The sequence below is a fragment of the Zonotrichia leucophrys genome, chromosome Z (genome assembly GCF_028769735.1).
Source record: "Zonotrichia leucophrys gambelii isolate GWCS_2022_RI chromosome Z, RI_Zleu_2.0, whole genome shotgun sequence".
Taxonomy (NCBI): Eukaryota; Metazoa; Chordata; class Aves; order Passeriformes; family Passerellidae; genus Zonotrichia; species Zonotrichia leucophrys.
In genome coordinates, this window is record NC_088200.1 from 29690445 (window position 1) to 29716208 (window position 25764).

At 39.8% G+C, this 25764-nt stretch overlaps 2 protein-coding genes across 7 annotated transcripts in view; both read left to right on the forward strand.

Annotated features, from left to right (window-relative positions):
• Positions 1–11234, forward strand: part of MAP3K1 (mitogen-activated protein kinase kinase kinase 1) — a 58275-nt gene extending 47041 nt beyond the window's left edge. For all 5 annotated transcript variants that reach the window (XM_064735910.1, XM_064735915.1, XM_064735913.1 and 2 more), the window contains exons 12-20: positions 11–102; positions 312–501; positions 818–2084; positions 3119–3271; positions 4583–4745; positions 6118–6249; positions 7249–7391; positions 7862–7993; positions 9466–11234. In XM_064735910.1, the coding sequence (XP_064591980.1) occupies positions 11–102; positions 312–501; positions 818–2084; positions 3119–3271; positions 4583–4745; positions 6118–6249; positions 7249–7391; positions 7862–7993; positions 9466–9615 (2422 nt within the window). In that variant the 3' untranslated portion in view covers positions 9616–11234. The remainder of the gene's footprint in view (positions 1–10; positions 103–311; positions 502–817; positions 2085–3118; positions 3272–4582; positions 4746–6117; positions 6250–7248; positions 7392–7861; positions 7994–9465) is intronic.
• A 4030-nt stretch (positions 11235–15264) lies between these two features.
• SETD9 (SET domain containing 9) lies at positions 15265–22742 on the forward strand. Of its 2 annotated transcripts, none has more exons than XM_064736241.1 (6): positions 15265–15381; positions 16076–16440; positions 18065–18188; positions 18725–18840; positions 19957–20062; positions 22245–22742. In XM_064736241.1, the coding sequence occupies exons 1-6, from the start codon at positions 15296–15298 to the stop codon at positions 22330–22332; spliced, it is 885 nt and encodes a 294-aa protein (XP_064592311.1). In that variant the 5' UTR covers positions 15265–15295; the 3' UTR covers positions 22333–22742. The 2 variants fall into 2 exon arrangements, 1 of the variants encoding a protein (XP_064592311.1); XR_010443104.1 differs by having other exon boundaries at positions 15285–15381; positions 19957–21939; positions 22245–22347.
• The last annotated feature ends 3022 nt before the right edge of the window (positions 22743–25764 follow it).

The window sequence follows — 25764 nt, forward strand, 5'->3', positions numbered from 1 at the left end:
TTTCTTACAGTCGAACAAGTCAACTTTCAGTCTCAACGCTATTGGAGATGTGTAAAGGTCAAGCGGGCGAGTTGGCAGTTGGGAGAGAAATACTTAAATCTGGTAATAACTTCATATGCAAGTGAATTATACAAGCAAATAATACTGGAATTTATCAAGTACAAGCATAGCAAAGAGAACAGTATTCCTGTCAACAGTTTGGAAGGGGGCTAATTTGGGCAAACAATGAGTAATTCTGTATGATACAGTTCAGATCTTTGTGTAGACTCTGAACATAATACCTAATCTTCATTTTATCAACTTTTTTATAGGATCCATTGGTATCGGAGGTGTTGATTACGTCTTAAACTGTATTCTTGGAAATGAAATTGAATCTAGCAACTGGCAAGCACTGCTGGGGCGACTTTGTCTAATAGACAGACTTCTGTTGGAATTTCCTAGTGAATTTTATCCTCACATTGTCTGTGGAGATGTCTTGCAGGCTGATACCGTAGTTGACAGGTACTTTCTTGTACTCTATACAAATCTTAGTCTTTGTTGTTGAATTTGTTGTTGGTGATTTCATAAAAGAAGTAACTGTTCTAATTCCTGTAAACAAATAACATATGTTTATATGCAAAGTATGCTTGCTTTACAGAGTAAGTAATTGTCTTTTTAAAAACAACTGACCTGTGAAGCATTTTTGAAGCGCCAGTGCAACAATAAATCTCCTTCCTACTTCAGAACTGACAACTAAATACATTGTTTTGAAACAGCTTTTTTGATACTAGTTAACTAGAGTATGTCAATTTATAAAAGACCACTTTTCTTTTTTTAGGTATAAGAAGCTTCTTTCCCTCTTAACTTTCGCCTTGCAGTCAATTGACAATTCCCACTCAATGGTTGGCAAACTGTCACGGAGAATATTTTTGAGTGCAGCAAGAATGGTAGCAAGAGTGCCCCATATTTTTGTAAAGCTGTTAGATATGTTGAGTGTGACAAGCTCAACTCATTATGCAAGGATGCGTCGACGTCTGATGGCAATAGCAGATGAAATGGAAATTGCAGAAGCCATTCAGCTGGGCATGGAAGAGATGCACTCTGGGGAATGCCGACATGAAGACTTTTTACACCTACCTGTGCCAGACAACTCTCCAGAAACTACAGAAAATAATACTCCGAATAATACTGTCCAGTTATCAGGGAAAAGTGGGAAAGGTTTAAGTGACAGAAAACTGAGTGCCAGTCCAGATGACATTTCTGAGATGCTAGCTGGCCTTGCTATGGGACTTTCTGTTTCATCAGTAACCACTGAGCAACCAAAACCAGCCATACAAACAAAAGGAAAACCCCACAGTCAGTGTGGGAACTCTTCTCCCTCATCCAGTCATTCCCAGTCACTATTCCCAACACTTCTGTCTCCATCAAACACATCTGTACCAGCTGGCACTGTAACAGATATCTCTAAACTCAGACCTCAGGGATTTGTTCCCTGCAAAATCCCTTCACCTTCTCCTCAAACACAGCGGAAACTTTCTCTCCAGTTTCAGCGAAACTGTTCTGAAAATAAAGAATCTGAGAAACTCTCTCCAGTTTTCACCCAAGCCAGGCCATTGCCATCCAGTCATGTACATAGGCCAAAGCCATCACGACCCACCCCGAGTGATGTGAATAAGCAAGGAGAAACCTTAAAAAGCAGTATGACACTTGACCTGAATGATATTTCACAGTGTGATGGCAATAGCAGTGCAGTTATACCAAGTGAAGAGACAGTGTTCACACCAGTAGATGAGAAGTGCCGGCTGGACGTTAATGCAGAGCTCAATTCCAGTATTGAGGACCTGCTTGAGGCCTCCATGCCAACGAGTGATGGCACAGTCACATTCAAGTCTGAAGTTGCAGTTCTTTCTCCTGAGCGGGCAGAAAATGATGATACTTACAAAGATGATGTAAATCATAATCAAAAATGCAAGGAAAAGATGGAAGCTGAGGAGGAGGAAGCTTTAGCTATTGCTATGGCAATGTCAGCATCCCAAGATGCCTTGCCAGTAATTCCCCAGCTACAGGTTGAAAATGGTGAAGATATCATAATCATTCAGCAGGATGTAAGTATATGTATGAGAATTTAGCTTAAGTCTCAACTGAGGGTCATGGAAATGATAAAGCAGTGCTGTTACATTTCAAAAGTGTAGAAAACATGAAGGTGCTCAATATCCTTTCATATGAAATTGGATATAAATTTGAGGGTACTAACAGAATCCTTCCATGTTATTAAAAAATCTAGAGAAGGTGTTTGCAAGAGAAGCACTATATCATGTATCAACATTTAAAGTGACAAAAAAGAAAGTGTAAAGTTGAGGAAACCAGGAAATAAAACCAAAAATTTTAAGCAAGAGTAGAACTGTACTGAGTCCTAATGCTGATTTACTTTGAAGGCAATTGTACGTAACCAAACTAATTTTTGAAAGAAAGAATGGGAAAAGATCTTGTCATCCTATCTTGAGAGAAGATGAGAGATACTTTATTAGTCAGAAAAAAATACATATATATTTGCGAATAGACAAAAAGCACAAGAAATAATAATAAAGGGTTATTGTATTTGTGATCCTTTGAGGCAACAACATGTAAAGCATAAAATTTGAGGGATAAATTTAACAGAAAACAACCTGATTTTGGTTCTATTTACTGTAGGTGCAAGCTAAAGCCTTATCTTAAGCTTATTTGTGATCCTTTGAGGTAACAGGCTGTAAAGCATAAAATTGGAAGGATAAATTAAATAGAAAGCAACCTAATTTTGGTTCTGTTTACTGTAGGTACAAGCTAAAGCCTTAACTAAATGTGAGTCAAGGAATAGAAAAAAAAGTTGTGCTCTTACTTATGTCCTCTAATCTTGCCTTTCACCTTCATGTAGTAACACAGAGGAAGCTCTGTTTCATGTAGTAGAGTATGTGGGTTACAGAATGCTCTGGTGCTCTCATCTATATAACTATAAACTATATGAACGTATGTACCTAGCTGTTCAAGGAAGTGTAAGGGAGAGGAGAGGCATGTAAACTTGGATATTTTCTAACACTTCAGAATGTCTGTATTTTAGATGCATGTTAGTAAACTTGGAATTGGTTTTGAATTTAATTTGCAGACACCGGAAACCCTGCCTGGACATACCAAAGCAAAACACCATTATAGAGAAGATGCAGAATGGCTTAAAGGTCAACAAATTGGTCTTGGAGCTTTCTCTTCCTGTTACCAAGCTCAAGATGTGGGAACAGGGACGTTAATGGCTGTAAAACAGGTAAATACTTCAGGAAAGTACCTCATTTTGTTGTGTTTGTTTCTTTCAGACCTCTTGTGTTCCTGCTTCTTCCCTGTCATGTGTTCTGACATGAAACATAATTTAAAAAACCTTTATGTGCATGTATTAACTTTATATACAAGCTTTTATAGTCTTCTTAGAGTGAAAAAAAGTCCTTTGTTCTATGCCTATTTTCTTCCATAGTTCTTCAAGTGCATTTTCACTTCTATCATGTTGATAAAATGGTGGCTGAGTTAGGAATGGAGCCCAGATAATTGATTCCAAATGAATGCCCTATTTGCAAGGTTGCTGTTTTAAATAGTTTCTCCTCACTTGTCAAGAATATTTTCCTTATGACTTTAAATGGAGGAAATATAGTTTAGTGTTTGTATCTTGTGATTCAACTTTGCTAACTAACTAGCTTGGAGGCAAGTATTAGTATATAGTTTATTTATACTATATACTATATTAGTATAGTATATAGTATAAATAGTATCTTACTATTTAAATTATTAGATACAGAAGTTGTGGCTGAGAAGAGGCACATGCTTCAGTCAAGATTTCTGAAGGTTTCAGGTGTGAGTAAATTGTTCACACTAGAGCTGCCCTAGGGCTGAATTACTAGTAACAAAATAAGGGAGGGGGCATTTTAGTCCCAACACTCTTATCAGTTCTACAGTGAAGTTACACCTATGAGGTAGAGAAAATGTTTTGAAGTTGCTCAAGGGAAGAGTATGTGCCATCATTTATTCCTCCTTTGAAACTCTTTTCAAGTGGGACTTCCCATGTGGTCCCAGAGAGATGATGATGGTGATGCCTGGAGAAATTCCCTGCAGCATACCAGTATGTCATATTTGGTATGGATCACAGCTGAGATTGGCTCCAGTTACATTACTTCTGATCTGTCAGGTTGAATTTCTGAAAGAGCTTTAGTTGCGAAACATTTATAATTTAACTGGTAAAATTTTATAAGGGACATTCAGAATCCCACTTCAGGCCTTTTCTTTCTTAGTTTTTCTCAATTTTGGGAAACCAAGGGCTTTTTCCTAGTTTAAACAGAGTTGAAAAGAGAGATGTTTCCGCACTCTGTACTTGGAGAAGATTTTGTTTGTACCCTAAAAGATGGCTCTTAATTTTCTGTGACTGTCTCACATGGACATAGGTTCTCAGCTGGTGGGGTTGGAAGTAAAAAGTAGTTGCAGCGGGTGAAAACCTCTTCTTGCTGCTGTAGTGAAAGACAATTACAGGACTTGTACTTAAATTAGTAATATTTATATTATATAAATTATATAATATCATATTTCAAAACAGGTGACATATGTCAGGAACACATCATCTGAGCAAGAAGAGGTGGTTGAAGCACTGAGGGAAGAAATAAGGATGATGAGTCATCTGAACCATCCTAACATTATTCGAATGTTGGGTGCTACATGTGAGAAGAGCAACTATAACCTGTTTATTGAATGGATGGCAGGTAAACAACTGGTGAAAATAACATTTGAGTCTTGAAATGGTATTTGCTAGTGGTATTGCTAGTGTTACTTGAGGTTGTGAATTTATATTTTCATTGCTGTGTTCGCAGTCTGTGTAAAGGTCTACTTACAGAACAGCTGAAGTGGTTGTAGCAATATTCTTAATGGTGCATCCTTTTGTGATTTGGAATTTTCCATACCTAATCTCTTAAAACAGTTGGTTGGAAACCCTGACTTTTCTTTCCATTTCTGACTGCAAGTGAGAAGTTTTAAATTTTTATTTATTTCCAACTGAAGTTACTCTCTCTCAAACTGTTGCATTTTCAGTGTATCTGTGTAGCTATAGGTTATTATTAAAAATAACTTCCTAGAAAGTTTGGAATACCTGTCACTGTGTCCCAAGATTTTTCATAAAGATTGTGTCAGGCATTGTGTAGAGGTATTTAAGAACATTTAAAGTAAGTTTCAAATAAATAGTAAGTAGTGCTTTTGGAAAAATTAATTCAAATCTTAAACCTTTTAACTGGTAATCTAGTAAAAAAAACTGAAGTGTTTTCATAAATGTGTAGAATAGGGACAAGAAAATCTGTCTTTATTTTGAGAAGTAGTTTTATTAATTTTATGAATGTTTGCTGCTGTCCAGTTACCAAGTGGTGTTTTATACATCCTTAATTGCTGTAAATGAAAGCATTGCACCCTAAATTATTGTCAGAGTGCTAACATGCAAAGCTCCCAAGTATATGTCATTACAATAAGTAGTGCAAGAAATATTTTCTCAAAATTTAGAGTGCTAAACCTTTTAAGTGTAATATTTTCTGAAATATTATTATTTAGCTAGTTAAGTGTCAGGAATTGCGTTTACCTCATTCAAGCCCAGACTATATTACAATACTTTGAGAGAAAAATTTGAAATCCAAAATCTTGAGAATCTGTTACCAGTTTTCGAAAATAGAGGAAGATACTGCTTTTCCTTGCTTGTCTGCATAGTTCTATGTATTGGATGAGAACAAACATAAATTAAAATATTTAAAGGGAATACTTGCTGGAGGTTGCCTATTGCCTCAAAAAATAGTTAATGTTCTGCTGTTTACATGTTAATGTGGTGTGTGGATAACGTGTTGTTTTTAAAGAAGTATAAAATCATTAGGAAGCACGAAGACTTTCATCTTTAATATGTACAGTTCAATTTAGAAAGTAATTGAAGAATGAACTACATAACTTTTTACCTACAAAATTATTTTAATTTTGGGAGGAAGAGGAGGGAGAAATATGACTTAGAGATACTAATATCAAGTTCCAGTTTTAGGATGCAGTGTTTCACTCTACTAATGGAATGTGTTAAGTATTGATAGAATATATTGTTTTGTCTTTTAGGGGGTTCAGTTGCTCATTTGTTAAGTAAATATGGAGCCTTCAAAGAATCGGTTATTATTAATTACACAGAACAACTTTTACGTGGCCTTTCTTACCTCCATGAGAATCAGATAATCCATAGAGATGTTAAAGGTGAGAATAACTGATAAATTCTTTTAGAAGGAGTATTCAAAAAGCAGCATATGTTTTGGCCTGAGATCTGTTTGTTCTCTCAGATACCATCTCAGGAGTGGTACTTCTACTGGGATTGTCTGATCATTTATAAGAAACTCCGTAACTGAAATTAATCAAAATGCTACTGAAATTAATCAAAATGTTTGTGGCAAGCTTGTGCGTATTTGGTACCTGTACTAATAGTTTAGAAAAATTGTCTGGGTTGGTTAAAATAAGATAGAAAGTTACCATGCAGTTTTAAAACTACTGCTTCTTAAATTAATGTAAATGTTTATGCTGAAATGATAGTAAAATCTGTGAACAAACCAAGATAAAGAGGCTAGATTTCTAATGTGTGGAGACACTGTGATGAGTTTTCTTACTTCATCCTAGTTGAACATAAATACAGTTGCACCCTGAGTAAAATGTGAACTTAACTGGGAAATACCAGTCTTACTGAATTTTTCCCTTTAATGTCACTGTAGCTGTCCATGAACTGGAGACATATAAATATAAGTAGAACATACTGAAGGCATATGTGTCTTTACTAATTTTTGAAACAGTAAAACTTTATATTGTTTGTAACCTCTTTAAGGCAAGTCAGGGTTGCTTGATCATGAAATAACTTCAAATTTCATGGGGAGCTACAGGCAATGAAAGCCTCCAGGACTTTGGGTAACCATTTTCTTCCATTATACCATCTCCAGGCATTTTTCCAGAATCCTGTGTGTTTGCCCTACTTTGAAAATTTGATTGCCGCTCAAAATCTCTTGAACAGCCTCAAGCTGTGTGCAGTATCATTCAGGCATAATGAAAAGTGAGGTTATTAGACCGTATCCTTGATTTTTAGATTTCCTTGATACTGAGGTGGGGAATGTCAAACTGTTTTATAATTTTGAGGTGCAGAGAGCAAAAATGTTCATCTTTTTCCCTGTAATAGAAAGCCAACTAGTAGGTTTTTTATTTTACTGTTCACAGGTGCCAATTTGCTAATTGACAGCACAGGTCATAGATTAAGAATTGCTGATTTTGGAGCTGCAGCCAGGTTGGCATCAAAAGGAACTGGTGCTGGGGAGTTTCAGGGACAGTTGTTGGGAACTATTGCATTTATGGCACCGGAGGTAAGAAACCAATTTTTAAAGTTATTTCAAAAAGTTTGTTTGAAGTCTTTAAGCTAATTCATATAGCCAAGTAACATAAAATTGCTTTATATGCTTCAAATGTGTTTTAAATGCCTTTGTTCTAAAGATTGGGAATGATCATGGCGATGATGACATTTCTTTCTTGCTGTCAGTGTTTCAAGCAGTTTGCTACAAGATATTGTTATCACAATGCCCAAATGCCCAAATGACCATTTGCTCAAAAACTAGCCATTGCAAGGTACTTTGCTTGCCACTTGGTCAGGCATTTTATTTACTAGATCTCTAGGCCTGTGTAAATCTTGTGGCATTTACATCACTGGTCATTCTCTTAGCCTGAAATGTTAATCAGAATACACTTGTTTGGTGATGTGTTGAGGTTTACTTCTAAATGACTTAGAGCTAAGAGACTTTGAATTATATAATCTGATTTTTGGTATCTGTCTGTTCAGGTCCTGAGAGGTCAGCAATATGGGAGGAGCTGTGATGTGTGGAGCGTTGGCTGTGTTGTCATAGAAATGGCTTGTGCTAAACCTCCTTGGAACGCAGAGAAACACTCCAATCATCTTGCTCTGATATTTAAGGTATGGTTTTTTGTTATTATCAATATACTACAAAAAAAGACAAGTAATCTTGGTATACAGCAATGTGAATTTTAGAAAAGTGTGTAGCAGGGGTTGTTGCAGTTGAGTTTTTTATGTTGGAGCCGTTAGCACAGAAGCAATACTGGTACCAATATAATCATACTTGCTTCTTAAAAAAACCAACAAAGAAACTGATACCAAAAAAGAGATACTAATACATGATATTCAAAATCATTATAGAATGGTTTGTGTTGGAAAGGACCTTAAAGATAATCTAGTTCTACCTTCCCCACCATGTGCTGGGACGCCTTCTACTAGACCAGGTTGCTTAGAAATGTCTGATCTAAGATATAAAAATATAGTGTAACATGCTAAAAAAAAAAAAAAAAAATTAGGAATAGAGTTGATCTTAAATTAGGCAGAAGACTGGGGTGTTAACTTTTTCTTACAATCCTGTAAAATACAGAAGCTCTTTTTTCCATAAACCATTTGTGTAAGTATTCATATTTCACAGTGGGGAAAGTTCTTTTATAAAAGCCTAATGTTTCACAATCAGATTTTGCTGAAAGATATTTTCCAGTATGCCATGCTATATATGATTTTTGCCCCTTCCTTTGCTTGCTAGATCATTCATCTTGGCATTCATTTTTTATACTAAAATCAGTTAATTATTTTAATTCTAAAGGTCCAGTTTTAAAGGGCCCCCCAAACCCAGCTTCCATTAAAGTTTTTATGGGAGACCTTGGCATGTACTTCAGTGTGAGCAGGTGCCAAATGAGCAAAGAATGAATGAAGAAATGAAGAAAATACTGCTGCAAATAAAAGAAGTGTTTGCAGAAAGCAGACATTGCACAGCAGTACTCAGAAATGTTCTAAGTAGAATCACTTGTGCTAAGAGAGGCAATTGTCTTGGTTCTGCATTGCTGTGAATCTGCTGGTGCCACTCTAGTGTTCCCAGTCATTCTGCTTTAATCCAGATAGATAACATTAAAATTAATTTGATTGGGAGGGGTCTGTGTCTTTCTGAGAAATATTTGCCTTTGGGGTAGTAGCAGAAATACACTAAAGGCAGTGCAAGAAAGCACACCCAGTGTAACTTGTTGTAGCGTAACATTGCTCAGCTTCATCTCTCTCTATGGTGTCTCATGCCAGTTAACAGTGAAGGCAGCTGGTTGACTAAAGAATGTCCATATGTGTGCTGAAGGAGGTTTTCCTGTGGCCTGCTCTGAGATGGTCACTGCAAGATCTTGCTGTGAGAACTTTTGGAGAAAAGTATCAGGAGGGAGTCAAATTAAAAAGCAATAGGCATAAGGACAATAAACTGAAAGTAGTAATGTAATCTTCAAACTGCAGTAGGAAACATGCTGAATGGAGAAAAATTCAACAGCTGAAATATCAGTTTGTAGAATGTTTTTGGGCTAAGAGAGGAGGCATTATCACTGACTTCTAAAAAGTTATTTCCCCTTGTTCAGATTGCTAGTGCAACTACTGCTCCATCAATCCCTACACATCTGTCTCCGGGCTTGAAAGATGTGACTCTTCGGTGTTTAGAACTTCAACCTCAGGACAGACCACCTTCAAGGGAGCTGCTGAAACACCCAGTCTTCCGTACTACATGGTAGCTACTTATTTGTAAGGCTGAAATACTGAAGAAAATGCTACTGAATATACAGTAACTGTCTTGCAGTGCAGTTACGTGCAGCAAATTATATTATTCTGCTGGCCTTAATGATAGATACATCAAGAGCATAAGGCCAGTGGAGGACCCTACCTAAGTATGTGATTGACAAATCAAGATCTTTACCTAAGCTCAGTATGCAACATTTGACAATTCATGCAGAGATTTGTAAACTGTGCCTTTTCAAACATCTGGCTCTATGTTAACATAAAAATATTTTTCCTTAAATCTGCATGATTATTTAGCAGGTAAGTGATTTTTATTTTATTTAGAGCACTTTTTCAGCACTATTAGAAGCTGAGAGGCTCAAGATCTATTTTAATATTGCAATCACTGTTCAATTTCACATGTAGATGCTCTGCAATTAGTAAGTTTTCAATACTGGTTAAAAGGACATTCTGTCCCTTTTAATTACCTGATGCTCTCTGAGTTACAAATCCAAATATTGATGGAAACTTTAAAAAAAGCATTTGCCTTCCTATAAAGTAAGAGCAGGCACTCATGGTTCACTGTGCATTTACTGCTGGCCATGTAATTTCTTTTGAAATCAAAGTTTTTCTTTGTATTTTTAACTTTCATGAAAAGGGGATATTTTAAAATAGTCTTTAGAAAAAAAGATGCAAGCTGTGTCAAGGAATATTTTCCTGACACAAGAGTTTTAAAACCAGATTTGCTGGAAATCTGGGATAAAATGCCACTTTCAACAAGGATGTTGAAGGCTCTGATAGTATAGGTTATTTAATAAACAAGATTGTTCTGTATAAAGTAACTTAGTCTGAACCATGCTAGAAGTTGTTGAGCCTTTTTTTTTTCATATAGCTGTTTCTTCTGGCAAATCGTGTAGAGAAGTTTCATGTCAAGGGCCCCCCAAACCCAGCTTCCATTAAAGTTTTTATGGGAGACCTTGGCATGTACTTCAGTGTGAGCAGGTGCCAAATGAGCGAATCTCATTCTTTGTGTAAAGAAACTGAGGTTACATTCTCTACTGATAACAAGTTTTACCTGCTGTTTTCCTTCTGCCGTACATCATCGATTTACTGTAGCCATTAGTGGTAATTTAATTTGAAAATGTTAAAAATATTACCATAAGAAAGGTATTTATTTTAACAAGAAACAAACTTGGACTTGAAGATCCAGATAAAGTAAAATGTGAAGTAAAGCTTCACCTGTAGTGCAAAACTTGTTGGTTTTTAGGAGATGTGGGGTTTTTTTAAAACGGTTTTTAAAAATTATTTTAAAGGCAGGTTTTTAGATTCTGATGCATGTAATTCTGAAGGAAAATGGCAGCTTTTTCTTTTGCATTTTTAAAAATGGGGATCTTTTTTAATCTAATAATGATTGTGTTTAATCCATTTTGAAAAAAATTACTGTTCATGTTATAACTCTTCAGAAGCCAGTTGGATTGTTGGACTCAAATAGAATTGGTTATTTTCAAAGACTCAGGACAAGCTAAATAAGCTATAGTACCTTAAAAGTGTATAATACAAATTGGAAGCAAGACATCTTTAAAGATACGTTTACATGAATGACAGTGCTCATACTAATAAAAAAAAAAACAAACCATGTCATTAGTTGTGAATGTGTTTCTTTTGGAAATTTTACATTCCTTTGTTTTTGAAGATTGGCAGACTTTGAAGAGTTAAAAAGATAATACCGAAATGTGAAGTTTGGTAGCTCTGTTTTGTACTTGACTTTTTTTTGACCACTTTAGAATTTCTCATTCTAATAAGATTGTTTCCAAGTCTTTCCTATGTGCAAGCTTTAAAGGATGCAGTCTTGCCAATTCATGTACTGGAAGATCAGTTTTCAGATTAATACTGTTTCTGGCAGAAATGTAAACTGTATAAACTGATGAACCTCAGCTAATCAGTATTACTATGTAGATCACCATGCCTACCACATTTCAAACTCAAACTGCCTCTTAGGTGTCCAAATGCATTTGTTTGAGTTTGCATTTCCCTCGGCTTGCTGGTAATTGTGGTGTTTTTAAAATGGAGATGTGATGTAATATTCTTATTTTCTTTGGATCAAAGCTGGACTGAAAATTGTATTGTGTAATTATTTTTGTGTTCTTAATGTTATTTGGTACTTAAGTTGTAAATAACGTCTACTGCTGTTTATTCCAGTTTCTACTACCTCAGGTGTCCTATAGAGTTTCTTCTACCAAAGTTCACTTTCACAATGAAATTATATTTGCTATGTGACTGATTCCTAAGACTTCCAGGGCTTAAGGGCTAACTTCTATTAGCACCTTACTGTGCAAGCAAATTTTACAGAAATCTCTGGGTTAAGAAATTTGGCTTCATTGTATCCTTTGTTATTTTAAATATATCAAGATATTTTAATTAAAAGTTTTTACCCCATTGAACCAATTTTATATAGTATAATTTGTACGTATTTTGGTGTTTTTTGTCTTTATAGTAAATAAAAGTTTTTGAACAAGCTTTGTCCTTTGCTTACTGTAAGACAAACACATTCCTTTTACTGATGGAAATAAAATATTTCTGGTACACTTCATTGTTTATACACAATTTCATACACTTGATATATCAAGACTTATTTTCTAATAAAGGGCAGCAACAAAGACTAATTTTTTTAAATTCCTGATGAAGAAAGGAACTTCTCTTATGTCAGCACTGGTATCTACAAATCTCACTTGATTATGCCTTTAAGCCAGAAATTGTCTAAATTTTACATTACTGCAAAGGTAACAATTACCTATTCAAGTGAGCTGGTTGGGCCAGTTCTGGAGCCATTGAAGCGTGTGTTGGAAGTCAATCTGTTTTGTGTTTCTGGTGAAATCATTCTGTTGCTTGAGATTTTAATTGCAAACATCAGCCTTTATCATCCAGGCAATCCATATATTGCAAAGCTAGGGCTTGTTTCAGTTCTTGTCTTTCTCCAAATATTTTGGAAATTTAAAAATTAATAATTTTTAATGGAAATAGATTTCAACTATAGGCTTTCTTATGACTATAAATTTTGTATTTGGAAGGACTGCACTTTTTATTATTTTTATTAGATAGGATGCTTTCTGCAGATAGGTACAAGTGCATAATTGAGAAAAAACTGGCAGCAGAAATCTTCAAATAAATTCTAATACCTAATTTCTCAAATCAGAAAAATGTACTCCCTGAAATGTCAGAAAGGAAAATACATGGCAAGGATTTAGTAGGAGACAAACTTACTATAATGTATCTTTATCTGATTTACTATAGAAGTTCTGAATCCTGCAGTACTGTGTCCTACTGGTGCTGTTGCAGCCTCCTTTTCAGGAACGAGGGATGGCAGAGGTGACTGGTGCCCAGCAGACGGCAGTGAATTTCAAAGACACCTATTTAGGGAACCAAGTATGTGCACAGGGCACATTCTTCCACAGGCCAAGGGAAAGCTCTGTGCCTGGTGTGACTTCTCCGGTGGGAATAAAATCCCGTTTCTGCATGTTGGTCATAGGTTGAAGGTCTGGTGGTGTTTCATCTTTGCAAGTTCTCCCTTGAGGCTAAGGACTGCCTCCAGAACATGTTGGAATGTCACGTATGTCCTTTCATCACGTGGAAGTGGGCAACTTGTGTGAATGGCTGTTGTGACCTAACAGCCCACCTCCTAAAGCTATTTCCCTTACTAACTTTTCACTCATTGCTTAGTCTTCCTTAGTAATCCGAATCCCGCTTTGACTGCCTTACTTTTAAAAGCCCCAACACACATGTGATGTGGTGACCGTGTATCTTGTTTTGTGGTTATAGCACATGGCTGCTGAAACCCGAGTTGCAAGTCTCGAAGACCTTTCTTCTGTAATTACCGAGGAAGGCCAGGAGATGGCAGGGGAAGCACTTTGCAGCGGCCGTACTGTGCCTTTTCCTGCATTTTCCTTCAGTTTCTTCAGTTTGCACTAGCCCTTCCCTCAGCTCCTGTTCTTGGAAAAGATGAGGCAGGCCAACAGTGGAATTGAAGTGATTATGGAATAAATCAAGGCACAACTTTAAACATTTGTAAAGCTCTGAGATGGTAAGTTAATTCTGATAGTTACTTGCTTTGATGAGCCTGTCTCAAATTTCCAAAACCCTTGTCAAAATTTCAGGTCCAGAGGAAGGAGTGTAACCCCTTAGAGTGTTTTGAGGTCTAATTTCTCTGTTTAGTCCAAAACCAATTCTCAAAAGCTCCATATTTTTAAAACTGCTTTCTGAATAAAGTAAAATACATGCATACATGTTCTTTTTGTCCCAGTTCATTGGCAGTGTTAAACTAAAACTGAAGATAAAGAGCAGCATCCAAAGATAAAATTTTTATGAAACTAGGTATCCAAGCAGCCAACTGACAACAGTGGCCAAAAATTGTAACAGTACTCTTATCTTTACATCAGTGGTGGTTTGTAGAGAATGGTTTGGGGGCCACTGCTAATTTTTGAAGACCAATTGCTGAATGATTGTTTTCCTTCCTACATTTTTTTAAATTACCTTAGAGATAAGTGATGGCAGAATGTGGCACCAAAAGGGTTTATGCCCCTGTTTGTAAATGCTTGTGATTTGTAGTATATCACTTCAATCTGTGTACTTTGATGCTGCTGCTTGCTGTACATCAGTCAGTGGGAAGCACCTTTAAATCTACAGTAGCTTATGATGCTACAAAGTACAACTCATGTCTCCTTGTGACCACAGCCACGTACTAGCTAAAAGTGTGGACAGAAGTGTAACGAGGCTCAGGTCTATAACTGAGCCGCTCATTTTATGACATGGATCACAACTCTGGAGGACAAGTCTTAGGAGGAGCAGCTGAGGGAGCTCAGGTGGGGGTGGGGATGGGCTCAGCCTGGAGAAAAAGAAGTTCAGAGGTGACCTGCCTGAGAGGAGCTTCGAGCCAGGTGCGGGTCGGCCTCTTCTCCCGGGAAACAGGATCTGAGGATGTGGCCTTAAACTGCTTTGAGGGAGGTTCAGGTTGGATATTAGGAGGAATTTCTTGACAAGGAGGATGATAAGACATTGGAAAGAGCTGCCCGGGGAGGTGGTGGAGTCACGATCCCTGGAGGTGTTCAAGGGAAAATTGAACAACGATCCTCACAGTGGTATTAGGAGATAGGTTGGACTCGATCTGAGAGCTCTTTTCCAGCCTAATTCGTTCTGTGATGACTATCAGGCACTAACAGCCCTTAGAATCGCTGGAAGCGGGCACTGGATGATTTTGGAGAGGTGCTCTGACTGTGTAAGGAGTGGTCTTCAACGGCCGCTTCTAGATTATTTTTAAACCACCTTTTCATCTGATTTTGTCTTTTCGGATTGTTCAGTATAACACAGAAGGTGCAACGTAACATTGTTCCGAGAGAACTGTGTGTATTTCCGTCTGTAAGTGTGCACCCAGATCTATACGTTTTCATTCCCGCTGCCTGCAGGTCTCCCCACCCTGGGTACCGCGCCTCATTAGCCGCGGAGCGAGAGCCGCCCTCGTCCCCGGCCCCGGGGCTGCCCCTCACGGCCCGCCCGCCGCTCACCGCCCCACGGGCCGCTCGCAGCCAATGGCAGCTCACGACACAAACGCGCCGGCGTGTGTCCGGGGCGCGGATTGGCTGTTCCGGTTTGCGGGGGCGCGGCGCGGCAGCGGGGCGGTGCAGGGGTCGTGAGGGAGAGGCCGCCATGCTGCGGGAGCTGCGGCGGCGCTGGCGCTCCTACAAGTACCGCTTCGTGCCCTGGCTCGCCCTCAACCTCCGCCGCCAGCGCAGGTGAGGCGCGGGGAAAGACCCCGGGCTCCAGCCCAGACCCCGCTGCCCCTTATCGGGATGGTCTGGGGCGCCGCAGGAGCTCACTCAGAAGTGCTTCAGCATTGGTCGCCCCTCGGCTGTCATTAAATTCTTAGGCACCTTAAAATGGTGTTTAAAGTTTTAGGTAGGTAGGTAGGTAGATAGATGGATGATATGATAAGATAAATAACTCCTTCTTGGTAAGATGTCTATGCCATCGTAAAAGTAGTGTTTAAATTTAAGTTATTATGACATGGTTATAAGTAGCAAAATTAAAATAAGCAACTAAATTAAAACCTTCCTTGCCCATGCAATATTTTTTTTTTTGCTTAATTTAAAGTGTAATGAGCTCTTTGTTTTTAAAATAAATATTATTATAATTATGTTTTATTTTCAGTGCTTTTTCCACTGAGAGCTCAGTAAGGTTTAACTTACTTGTGGTAAATACTCAGAGATGAGGATTTATAGTAGAATAAATACTAGTTTTTATTAAACAGTCTTTTTCAGTGTTTTAGGAACAGTGGCTTTAGCTTGAACAAGCATGAACAAAGCTTGGGGTTTTCTAAAAAAACAGTGTATTGAAGTTACTGGGTGCTGCAAAATGGCTCTTCTCTACTTAGAAAAAAAAAAAAGTAATATATGTTTCTAATTTTAAAATATTTTATTTTCTTTACAGGACCCTTCGATATGTTCCTGAAAGCTCTCAAGACAAAATTATTGCTGATGAAGACGTCTTTGAAACACTACTGAAAACATTTAAAGCTCTGTTCATTAATGACTTTAGTCGACAAGCAGATATTCTGGCCTTACTTCCAGAAGTCAAGTGTCAATATCTAGAATTACTTTCTGTGGAGCAGAAGCAATCAGAAGTAAACTCTTGTAACCATCAGGGTCAGCATGTGTTTAGTCCTGAGGAGGTTTTGTTCAACACTCTTGGGTTCACTGTTAGCAGAGACCGGAGTTCGCTGGTGTCTGCTGGAACTGGAGTCTTTGTTACCAGAGGTTTTGTTCCCAGGGGGACGGTGGTGTCTATGTATCCTGGTAATGGAGTGTTCCTATTTTTGATTAAGTTAGATGGGACTTCTAACCATCTGATCATGGAATGCCAAAGATCTGCACTAATTTTTGTTCTGTGGGTTTTCTTTCTATCATTCCTTAACAAAATCACCAGTTAAGCGGCATGAGAATATTTATAAACTACTTAGAGTTATTTTGGAAATAGAAAAAAAATTGTTTATAAAAAAATTTAGTAGTTAAAGCCTGATTTTCCTGCAGCTGCAAGACTTGTTTCAGATTCTTTAAATGTAAGTGCACAGGAGAAATTTAAAGTAGGTGAACAGAACAGTTGAATTCCTTGGGGTTTCCGTTTTGGTTCAGGATTTGAAAAATGATGTTTGAGATCTCCACACAGGTCAGTAGACAATTGCATGAGCTTCTTCAAAGTATAGAAGTACAGAGTGGAGGATGGAAATAAAACCTTCATTTAGCAGAACTTTATTCTATGAAGTGTGTTTGGAAAAATCAGTACTCTCTTCCTCATTTCTCGGAACTGCATTTGCATACGTTTCTTGAAAAGGTTTGTAATTCTGTCAGTATGGCGAAGCTAGCAACTCTGCTGAGTTGCTTTGGGTTTGTTAATGTTTCATCTCACAGCAAAATCATCTCCCATGGTCTCTGGCCTGTGCCAGCAATGCAGGATTGGGAGCAGCCCCAGCATTCCCGGGGCAGTGGAGTACATATTTTGGAGTGCCTGGCCACTGCCATTGATTACCTGTGGACTGACTGGTAGTTGAGTGCCAGTGAGAGAGCCTGCCACTTGTGCAGCTCACTTCAGATTGCAGGCACAGGCATCAGTGCTAGATGTGAGCGTAGGCTCATTCAGAGTCTCGTGTGACAGCTCTTGTAGCAAAACAAGAGGATGGGCTGTTGAAATGCCTTCTCAGGGTATTGACCTGCCATGCTAGGCATGGGACCTGCGTACAGGCACTGCAGCCTGCCTGTGGCTTTGCCTGGCTCCTTGTGAGATTGCAGTGCAGGATTTCTGCAGAGAGGTGCTGAAGATGCAGTGGGTGTGAGGGATGCAGGACAACAATTTCATGAAAATTGGCAAGCCAGTCAGTTTGCCGGTTGCTTTTCTCTGCTTGGAAGTCATGGCAGGTTAAATCCTCCCCTCAGATTTGGGCAACAGTCTGCTGAACTATTTTGTTGCTGGTTTGTCATTTTTCATCTCCTGGACCAAACAAAAGCCCTGTGGTAATGGAGGGAGGTGTTTCAGATTCTTTGCTGAATCTGTGTGTGTCTTTCAGAGTCCTGGAGCTGTGTTTTCCTGAACAAGTATCACTTGATGTTTTCATCTCTGAAGCACACTAGTTGGCTGTAGGGCTTAATCTACCACTCCCAAAGATACTAATTTCAGGCCTTGTATGATTTTCTGTGAGGCTTCTCTCTTTATAATGTATCAGCTCATTTACTTGAAAGGGGATTTTTTACATCCCAAAAAGTTACGTCTGAAAGTTTGTAGGTTTACAGATGTCAGTGTCACTAAGTGAGAGGGGATTTCTGTCCTACCCACTGTCTCTCCTTTGAGTTTCTGTGTGGAGGGGACTGAAAGCCCATTCTGACAGTTAACTTCTTTTCTTCTGAAATAATATCTGTCTTGCAACAGGTACAGTATACAGAAAGCATGAGCCCATCTTTTTCCAGTCCCTTGGCAATCCCTTTATTTTTAGGTGCATTGATGGTGTTCTTATTGATGGGAACGATAAGGGACTGTCAAGATCAGTGTACAGGTAAGCAGAAGAAATAGAGGATTGTCACTCTTCTGATTTAAAACAGGGATACTCCTCATCTTTGTTTCTTTTCCTGAGTTGTACATGATTGTTATCCACCTGTGCCTTGCTCATAATGCAAACAGCACAAGGGTGAGAGATGTTGGGTGTGATCCATTATGTACTTGTGTCTTCATCCGTAACACCAGTGAGATGCATTTTGATGTAGAGATCTTCCTGTACAGAAAATAGTTGTACTACAGCAGGATGTAGTGTAAAAGTATTGAAATGTTTCTGAGCTGCTACTCAAACCTGCTTACTTCATTAAGTCCAAGTCCCTGCTCCTTGTGGGACTACCTAAAACTGAACCGTGTGACTAAGAGCATCACGGAAACATTCCGTGAACTGTTTGGGATCTGTTGGTCTATGCACATGCCTTCCACCCCAAGTGGGTTGGGCAGCTGTAAGTTTATGCAGTGGCCATTCCTACAAAGGAAGTAAGATAACGTGTGAGATGAAGGAGCCTTGATCCACGCTAATGTTGTTGGGCATTTCAGGTCTTGCAGCAGAAGAGATCAACTTGGCCCTTTTCAAATGAGTGATGAGAGCTGGCTCACAGCCACCCTGCAAAACCCACTGGCAGTGGGACAGTACGTCAACAACTGCTCACATGGTAAGTTGTCAGGTAAATTTTCCAAGAATGTGTTTGGCTTTATGGATATAAATTATTTTGAAGTGACAGAGAGAACAGGAAATTGATCTTGTGGGGGCAGTAGTACTGTCTAAAGCAAGCACTTATGGAGTAAAACTTTTCTGAGGTTTTTTGTCACAGCTGACTGTTAGAATTCTTCCATGCAGCAACACTTCAAATACACTTTTTTGTTTCTCACTGATGCCCCAGTTTCCCTCCTGGTATGTAGAATGAAAGGCACACACCCCAAAAGTGAGATGGTGGGAAAGGATATCTGGCAAAATACCACCGGACTAGGACAATTTAGAGTTGCAGATCAAGTTTCCCAGTATTGTTCTAGAAGGCTTTGTGAGAAAACTGCCCACAGTGACATGTACAGTAAGATTCTATCACTGCTCACTTTGAACTGTAAGACCTTTTTTAGACTTCCTTACATTTATGCACAAAATCTAGGAAATTGTTGTAATCGCACTTGTTGGACCTGAAGAAGGGAGCTACTTACTCTGTTCACTGTTGGTCTTAAGTAACTCACAGGAACAGTTGTACTGTACAAAGAGCTGAATTGATACCATACTCAGCTTCTAAGTGGGTTTCATTACCTGCACTACACTGAAGATTCTCTGCCTCCAAGTAGCATTCAGAAAGGCTGCTGGAGGAGCAAAGCTTGCTGGTGATTGGCACAGAGATACAGGGATGTCCCATGAAACTGTTTCTTCCAGGTCATGTGTATGTGATTTTTCTCCCTGCCTATGTTTCTGACCTGTTTTGCCACAAGGCAAAAATATTTTCCAATTTTTTTTTTTATTGTAAAAGCAAACACTGTAATTGGAAGTATTAGCAGCACTGTAAGCTACCCCTGGCACTAAGCAAGATGTGCCTCTTCATTGACATGTTGATAACTGGGCAAAGCTCCTATAGTTGATTGCATACCACTTGTGTATTTCAAAATAGGCCTTCAGAGGAGCGCAGCACCTCCCAACAGAGGAATGGTTTTCAGGCTTGGTGAAGCATCTGGTTCTTCTGTAGCAGCAGCACATTTGATGTTTTTACATGTCTCTAAGCACTATCTAATAACTTTTTTTTTTTTTAAATTCCTAGAAAAAGCAGCAAACGTGTGTTATCAAGAGTTTGACGTGCCAGGACATTTTCCTGTAGAACTGAAGCAGTATCTTCCAAACATTGTCTACAGCCATGACATAGAGAGGTTGGCAGCAAATGAAAGAGCTCATAGATTTGTATGATACAAAGCATCCTGCATGTGTAAGGAAGAGACAGACATGGTTGAAAAGTAGCAAACTGTATGAAGATGAGTTACACGAGAGTGTGCAACTATATGGGGGAGTTACCTCTCTGAATAGACTATTTTTAGTTACAAGATTCCTCATTCTTTTTTTCACATTTTCACACATGAAATCAGCATATCTTTGACGACACAGTTTTACAAGCAGTGTTGCACTATAGTGCAATTCTTCTTAATCCCATAAAGCAGTAATTGTACTTTGTAATACAGTACTGAAGCTTTTCAGTACATATCTCAACTCTGTTTCAGCCTTGACCAAAGCCCTTCTGAGATAATTCAGATTTAGGCTTCTTACTCTCTGTTCTCTATGTCTTCTGCTTATGTGACAAAAGGCAGATGAATTTGCAAGAAGAAACCTAAAATTGTATAGAGAGAAGTAAAATACTATGCAATATTAGGACATATAGTTACAGTACAATTAGGAAAATTACAGCATCCTGTTCATGACTTGAAAGTCCAGCTTTTTTCAGAAATTAGAATACTTGGAAATATTTCTGAGATAAATCTCCTAATTCAAGGATGTATAAGAATTTTAGAGCATATGATCTGAACATTTAGTGTAATTCTGGAGTTATTTAAGTACTCTGAAATTTCATTGGAGAAAGTTGTGCATATTGGAAAAAATGCTTTTCTGATAAAACATAGAGTTTGTTGAGTGAAGGTCAAAGATGCACTTGGAATCTGCAGATAATTAAGTAAGTGCTAATAAAATAAGCAGTGGGACTAAATTCTCAGGAAGCCTGGATACTGTACTTGAAGTGTGAAAGCACATAAACTTTAGGACTGCTGCAGGAAGGGGGAATTTTGCTCTTGCTTGGAATCTGTCCAAGAAAATACGGTCTTCTGGTCATCATTTCTCCCAGTGTGCTGCTGCCAGACAAAAATCCCATCTGCTTCTAGGTGCTCATTTCAATACTCATGTATACCATACTGACAACACAGATTATCTGGTTTCTAGATCTTTTTATGTCTTATGGAACAGTTCTCAGTACTTACTTACCTTGTTGTTTCATATGTTTCAAAATGGCCTCACACTAAATTTCGAATAGTGGAGACTTCAGTTCATGCTGTTTTCCGCTTCCTGGTTCATCAGTACACAAAGCATGTGCTCCCCTTCTCAGAACACATACTTCAGTTTTAGGGCATCATCATTCATTAAAAGGAAGTTTAGAGGGGTGGGTTTCTATCCCTCTACATTTCTCTGTGCAAAACTGCCTGCCAGCTCCTGATTTTAGCTGACTGAGGGAGCTGGGGGTGTTTATCCTGGAGAAAAGGAGACCCAGAGGTGACCTTGTCACCCTCTACAAGCTCCTGAAAAGTGGCTGTAGTCAGGTGGGGGTTGGTCTTTTTCACCAGGCAACAACTGACAGAACCAGAGAACAGAGTCTTAAGCTATGACAAGGGAAATACAGGTTGGATGTTAGGAAAAGGTTTTTTATGGAAAGAGTGATATAAGTACTGGAATGGTCTGCCCAGGGTGGTGTTGGAGTCACCATCCCTGGATGTGTTTAAAAAAAATTGGATGTGCCATGGTTCAGTTGAGGTGTTAGGGCATGGGTTGGACTCAATGGTCTTAAAGGTCTTTTCCACCGTAATGATTGTGTGATCATTGACCCATCTCTGCAGATGGCAGCAGGTCTCTGGTGCAGCTGGGAGCCGTCTTCCTGGGTGGTGGTGGGCCCTAGGAGAGACGCTTTAGCCAGCTGGCACCTGTGGACAGGTGTGTCCACAGGAATGGCTTCTGCTGCATGAACTTTGCTGTAGCTTCTGTTCCTGTTTGTGTAAGTGCGTCTCTTGCAGACTTGACTAATTCTTTTAATCTCTGAATGCTTGTGTGGAGCAATTGAGTGGAAGCACTTTTTGCATACCCACATAGGCTGCTGGTTTTTAAATTATATTTGTTTTGCTTATATTGCTGTCTGTATTCCAGAGTCATTTTCCCATGTTCCCTGCCCTGCATTATGCATATTACTCAAAACTAATCTGGATGAGGCAACTTGTTTAGCTTCTTGAAATGAGGAATTGAAAACAATTTAAAGGAAGATATAACTGTTCATTTTCACGTGTTTTGCTTCTTCTCTTACAGCCACTTGAGATGCGTAGTTCTTGTCACTCTCAGAGACATCAAGCAAGGAGAGGAACTTTTTTCAAATTACTACACTGTTGTCAGCTGAATTAATAGATTCAAAATGGAAGAAATCTGTGTCAATAAAATATGTATGGTGCCTGTACTTCAAGTTTCATCATCATTTTTGTGTAAGGGAGAACTGTCGTTTTATCATCCAGAGAGCAAAAACTGTAGAAATTCAGCAAAATTGAGTTTCTCTGAAAATAGTCCACATTTGATGCACAGGTGAAGTTTTACCTATTTACATCATTAGGTTCTCAGATGTCTGCTGTTGTTGATATTTCTGTAGTTGTACTTGGTGTTCAGCTGTCCATAACGTAGTTCATAAAATTAAAACCTAAATTCTGGACATGTAATTTAATCTACCAGATTGCACAGTTGTCTGTAACTGGGACTGTTGTAGTATTTTTCCATTTAATTTCCTGTGCTTTAAAAGTATGCGGCTTGTAAGAATCACTATCCTCTTGAATTGTATAATATATAATGCTAATCCTGATATTTCACAGTAGTTACTAGGTCTATTTTTGGTTTTCTTGGAGCTGACCCCTTTGGTATCAGCTTGCTTTTAAAAAGCGCAGCAGTACAGGCAGATGTTGTCCTGATCTTGTATGAAGCCCATTACGGAACCATGCTGATGGGCCCTCAGCTGTACCTGCACAGTGCGCTGTCATCTTGAGGCCATCTTGAGCCACTGGCTTCAGCTGTGCCAGTCCTGCGTGCCTTTAAGCCTCTCCCAGTCCTGATCCCAGTGATTCATGGCAAGCTTCCTGGCATGTAGCAACTTCCATTGCTTCTATTCTGCAAGAGAACTTCATTAATCAGTTGCTGGTATAAACAAGGCCAGCGATTCCCACGTTGAGTTTTGCTGCTGTCTGCAAACTGCTTTCAGAAGGATGAAACCAGTATTTTACTGCAGAAGTCCAAGCAAGCCTCCCAGTGAATTTGTGGTTGGCATAAGCTCATGAGAGAGGAGGAGCTGGGGAATGCTGTGCTGCTACAAACTGGGTAGTGGCTGGGGCAACCAGAGTCCCCCGCTTGGCTGCTGAGGCATCATCTCCTTTTCAGAATGTAAAGCTTTGTGGCGTTTGCATTATATGGTCTGCTTCCAAGCCCGAACCTTGCCTGCCACATTCATTTGGAAGTCCTTCACTGCCAGAGGAGTCTGGCTATTTCAGCAGTTAACCAGCTGAAGTTAACCTGCAGAGCTCTGAGACAGTGGCATCAGGCTCAGCATGGGTTGCGCAAGATTCATGAAGATGCTCAGGGTGACTTATGGGGACATTCTTTGTGTCATCACTGCTTGGTAAGGTATCAGAGCAGTGATCACCACTGCTGAAGAGGGAATTCATCCTCCATGACTCTGAGGATCCCTTCTCTCCTGAGCTGACTCTTCTCCTCAGCTCTCTCAGAGGTTATTGGGACCTCTTGATCTGTGGAGGAAGCTGGATGTCAGGGGCACTTGCATCCAGGGGGTGTGGTTCCCCAGGGAGCTCCCACGGCACTCTGGAAGGAGGAGAGCAGGAAAGGGGTGTGTATATGGCTGCTTATTTGTCCCTTTTCTCTTGCTATTACACCTGCTGTTCTTTCCTGGCCACTATTCATCAGACCCTCCTATGAGCTGATCTGACTTGCTAAGCACAGTAACACCACCACCACCACCCCATGCTTTCTCTGCTGTTTTGTTCTCTTCTATAGCAGTGAGCTGAAGCAACTCGTAGGAAACAGCTTATAGAAGGGCCAAAGTGAGCCAGAGAGCAGGAAGCCCATCGGTGGTGTCAGAGTTGACTGATTTGACTCCCTGGCAAAAGCTGTGCTTTCAGACAATTCTATTTTGCACATAAAGGTGTTTCTGTACTTGCTCACTGCCTGCCAGGCTGCTTTTCTCCCCACTGCCGGTTGTTCCTCCCCCTGCCGGTTCTGGAGCTTGCCTGGCAACACAGGGAACCATGTCAGGGACTGCGGCAAGTGGGGGTGGTGATGTTCTGCCACCTTGAGAACTGTACATGTCAGGCCTGTTGGCAGAGCAGGCAGGTGCATGGCAGCCACAGCAAAGGAGCAGGTGGGGATAAGAAGTCATGCTGCAGGACAGGAGTGTGCCCATGGCTCAGCACGGTGAAGGGAGCAGGAAAGCACATTTCTGCTGGGGCATCCTGGCCTCCTCCCCTGTCAGAGGGACAAGGCTGACTTACAGAGATGGAAGAGAAATACCAGAACTAGTAGAGTTCTTTATCAAACTGATAGCCAGGGTTTATGCTTGTAGTGTTTGTTGCCTTGCAGCTTGCAGACAAAACAAGTCAGTGGGTGAAGCAGCAGCAGTGACTGGTTGGGTAGATTTGGAGGTGAGGTGGAGGGTCATGCTGTTCATAGGATCCCCGAGTTCAGCAGCACTTGAGCAGCAGCCCCAAGCCCTGTCTAGACCCAGAAGCCCTCGGCAGCCCAATCAGCCACTTTGCCAGGAACAGTGCAGCAGATTTAATCAGCTCCAAGGAGCTTCAGCAACCCAGAATGCAGTGAACAGGAACACAGCAGCATGACCAGGAAGGGATCCTTTGACCATCTGGAAGGAGCCAATAGAGACAGATAAACAGACTTATTTTCTGGTGGGGAAGAACCACAAAAAGATCCTTTCAGCCTCGGTCCTATTAGCGTAAGTTAATATTAGCATAAGCTGTGGTGTTGTGGTGTTGCTGCACCACAGAGCTCATTCCCCTGCAAGCTGCTGGAGTCACTGACCCAGCCATGTCAGAGGCCTTCAGCCAGACACAGACCTGCTGATGACAAATGTATCTCCAGAAATGTCTGATGCCTCTTGGGCTGGGCCAACAAACAGTTCTTCTGCAGAAGGTGTGCTGTGGTTGAAGAGATGTGTAACTGGGTGAAGGAGCAGAGGAAGAAGTAAACAAGTTAAGTAGTATTTGAGTGAATGAGTAAGTGATTGACCAGTTGTTTACAGAGAAGCTATAGTCTCAAGACTCTCAGGAGTCTCAAACCTCCATGGTAGTAGAGAAGCTGATGGACTCAGAATTCTGCAAGGCAATTAGCCAAGGGTCTGCTGAAGACGAAGGCTGAAAGCAGATCACTGCATGTACCAGGAGGAAGGCTTCTCCTCCTAAAAACAATTAGGACTAGCACCTGTTACAACAGAGGCCCTGGAACTAGAAGTCCAGACAACAGATGAGATAGGTGAAGATCCTTCTGGAATAGTGAGGCCTTGTAAAACAACCTGTACCATGCGTACTCCCCATCACAACATGTCTTTTAAGAGAAAAGGGGGTGGTTTTAATAGGAGACTCCCTTCTAAGGACAGAGGGCCAATATGCAATCGGACCCAATTGCACGCACCGGGAAGTCTGCTGGCTCCCAGGGGCTCAGATAAAGGATGTTACTGGAAAGCTCTTCAGTCTAGGAGGGGTATTTGATTACTATCTGCTATTGGTTGTTCAAACTGGCAGAGACAAAAAAACCAAAGAGAAGTCTG

Coding starts and splice junctions, on each gene's coding strand:
- SETD9 (XM_064736241.1), top strand. CDS start 15,296: ATGCTGCGGGAGCTGCGGCGGCGCTGGCGCTCCTACAAGTACCGCTTC. Junction 18,189..18,724: donor CTGTCAAGATCAGTGTACAG/GTAAGCAGAAGA, acceptor TGGGCATTTCAG/GTCTTGCAGCAGAAGAGATC. Junction 18,841..19,956: donor CGTCAACAACTGCTCACATG/GTAAGTTGTCAG, acceptor TTAAATTCCTAG/AAAAAGCAGCAAACGTGTGT.